Source organism: Tribolium madens, unplaced genomic scaffold, assembly GCF_015345945.1.
Source record: "Tribolium madens isolate multiple individuals breed KSU strain unplaced genomic scaffold, Tmad_KSU_1.1 Scaffold_20;HRSCAF=117;Tcas5.2_LG4, whole genome shotgun sequence".
NCBI classification, from domain to species: domain Eukaryota; kingdom Metazoa; phylum Arthropoda; class Insecta; order Coleoptera; family Tenebrionidae; genus Tribolium; species Tribolium madens.
Window position 1 is genome coordinate 13583895 of NW_025400985.1, and position 2701 is coordinate 13586595.

Genomic DNA, 2701 nt, shown 5'->3' on the forward strand with positions numbered 1-2701 from the left:
CTACCGCGAAGTGTCCTATGCATGCGATAGTGAAATAGTTTTAACAAAATTTGCCAACGCCACAGAAATACATTCTCCCAATTACCCAAATATACCGCCGCCTCATGTAGAGTGCAATTGGAGAATAATGGCTCCGCCTGGTGAAATTATTCGCATTGATTTTATTGACAGATTCGATTTAAAAATCCAAAATAAGTAAGTTTATAAAATTGTAAATAGAGCAACAGTTAACAGTTTTTGCAGTTGTACAAACGAATATGTTGAAGTGCGCGACGGTGGTACTCAATATTCGAGACTAATCGGAAAATTCTGCGAAAAACCAAATTCCCAGTTTAGTACCGATAATATGATGTTTGTGAAGTTTTTCACAGAGTTGAATGACCCGAGTAATGGGTTTAAAGCCAGGATAGTTTTGGCCAATTGTGGAGGGAGTATTCATAGTAAAACTGGTCAAATTCAGTCACCATTTTTCAACGTGCCTTCGAAATATCCAGTCGATGTTAATTGTACTTGGCATTTAATTTCACTATCGAATCACAATATGGATATTAAGTTTGATAAAATTGACTTGGAAGAAGCTTCGAATTGTACGCGCGTGGACCATGTTAAAATTTACGAAAGAAATGAAGTTGACAACACAGGTAAAGTTTGTTAAAATTTAATTAGGGGTTTACCAAAAAGAAATAAAAAAATTTAGAATATATTCTGGGCAATTTTTGTGGTAAAAAGCTCCCAGAGTTAATCCAGACCTCAGGAAGTGAAGCTATAGTTCACTTCCAAACTGGTAACATCAAAAAAGAATTGGGTGGATTTTCATTGAAATTCAACGCAAGCGCTGAAGGTACCTACTTCTAAAAAATTAAAATCATTTTGAATATCATGTTTCAGTATGTGGTGGTACTATCGAAGCTTCAGAAGGTACAATCAAAAGTCCGGGATATCCCAATCCGCATAGAATTTATAGAAGATGTAGTTGGACAATTATAGTACCAAAAGGTCGTCGAGTAACTCTCAAAATTGAAGATTTTGGCTTAGACAATCGATTAAAAGGATCATGGCTTACCGGATTAATTATTTACCACGATAAGAATTTTAAAGGATATATTAAAAAAGTTAGTACAAGTAACGAAGTTATCGAGTCTTCGGAAAACCACATCTTCGTTTACTATTGGTCACCGGGGACTATGGGAAGAGGTTTCAAAGCGAAATTTACTTCCAACAACCCATCTGGTAACGTTTATTTTTTTATGTTATGACTGTTTGCAACTTGTATTATACAGAGTGTCATACGTAGTACTTTCGGGTCTAATTTCTCTATTATTTATCAACGGATTTTAATTATTTTTTTTTAGAAATGTAGGCAACTTAGAAGATTCAGTGAGTTTTATTAAAGTTATTTCAAGACAAAAAAATGTTGAAACACATATTATCTCTATTTAAGTTAATTTAAATTAAACAAAACCACTATTACATTCTTAAGCACTAAAAAAATAAACCTCTACAAAAAAAAATTAACTAAACCACTCGTCTGAGTCAGCATAAATACGGCGATTATGTTGTTAAAATTTTGATCTAATTTTTTAAAGAATTTTATCAAAGTTAACTCTAAAACAATTAGTTTAACGTCTTCAAGTATCATTTGTACAACTCTGAAAACCTGTGGTAAATTAAGTTTTAACATCTTTAGAACCAGTGATGCTAATCGTGATACTTTCGAGCATCTTTTGTTGTATTGAACTGCTGGTTAGTCCAATAAATGCAATTCCTTATTAACTTTTTGAAGCTAGAGAAACAATAAAAATGTCATATATCAATGTGATTGTCGTCCGATAGCCAGGGGTGACCAAAGTTCGTTACCATGGGGTAAAATTTTATGACTTGAAAACTGGCTTGGTTTCGATTTTGTTCGTAAATATCCTTCACTCATTGGCTCTAAATATGAGGTGAAGGCGATAAAATTTTGCTTTCATCAATTTTATCGATTGAAATTTTTGACTCATTGTTGAATGACGAGATGCTATTGGCTGCAATGTAAATGAATCAAATAGTCAAAAAAAAACAGATTTTATTCGTAAACAAAAATGACCATTTGTATGACATCGTCATTAAATGCAAAAGTTTAACCCTTCATCAATAGAGTAAAAATTTTATATTTGCAATGTATTTACTTTTACTATGACATTATTGACAGTTACCAATGTTGTTTTTTTTGCTGCTTCAGCAATTTCTGGAGAGGTACATTGTAGATAATCAGCATTTGACATTTTGCACTACTAACTGCATTAGTTAAATTACACTTTTGAAAATCTCAACACAAATTCCAATACTGACGAGTTACATTTGCTATGATTTCATTATACTTGCAAAGCGACCTGATTATTTTGTTCATTTACTTGCTAATTATAGTGTTGCTCTGCACGTTCGATCTGAATACATTTGCGGATAAAATAGTACATGTTAGGTATTCGAAGGAAACTATTATCTCAATTTTAGCCGTCGCAAGAGCAAGAAATTCTTAAAAAGCTGTTAAAAACAAATTATTTAGTATGAAATATTAAATATGGAGTACCTAGACGCATAAAAAAACACAAAATACTCGTAATATGCTTAAATGAGAATAGAGTGGTAAAAATCAGTTATTGAAACTAAATGGCAAAAATCAAGGAATTTTATAATGTAGAAAAGATTACAATTAATTAAA

The 2701-nt window shown here is 32.0% G+C and overlaps 1 protein-coding gene across 1 annotated transcript in view; it reads left to right on the forward strand.

The window, feature by feature from the left end:
• Positions 1–2701, forward strand: part of LOC123005252 (cubilin-like) — a 69530-nt gene that overhangs the window by 59892 nt on the left and 6937 nt on the right. The window contains exons 28-30 of the mRNA XM_044398923.1: positions 244–641; positions 698–841; positions 889–1230. Of these exons, the coding sequence (XP_044254858.1) occupies positions 244–641; positions 698–841; positions 889–1230 (884 nt within the window). The remainder of the gene's footprint in view (positions 1–243; positions 642–697; positions 842–888; positions 1231–2701) is intronic.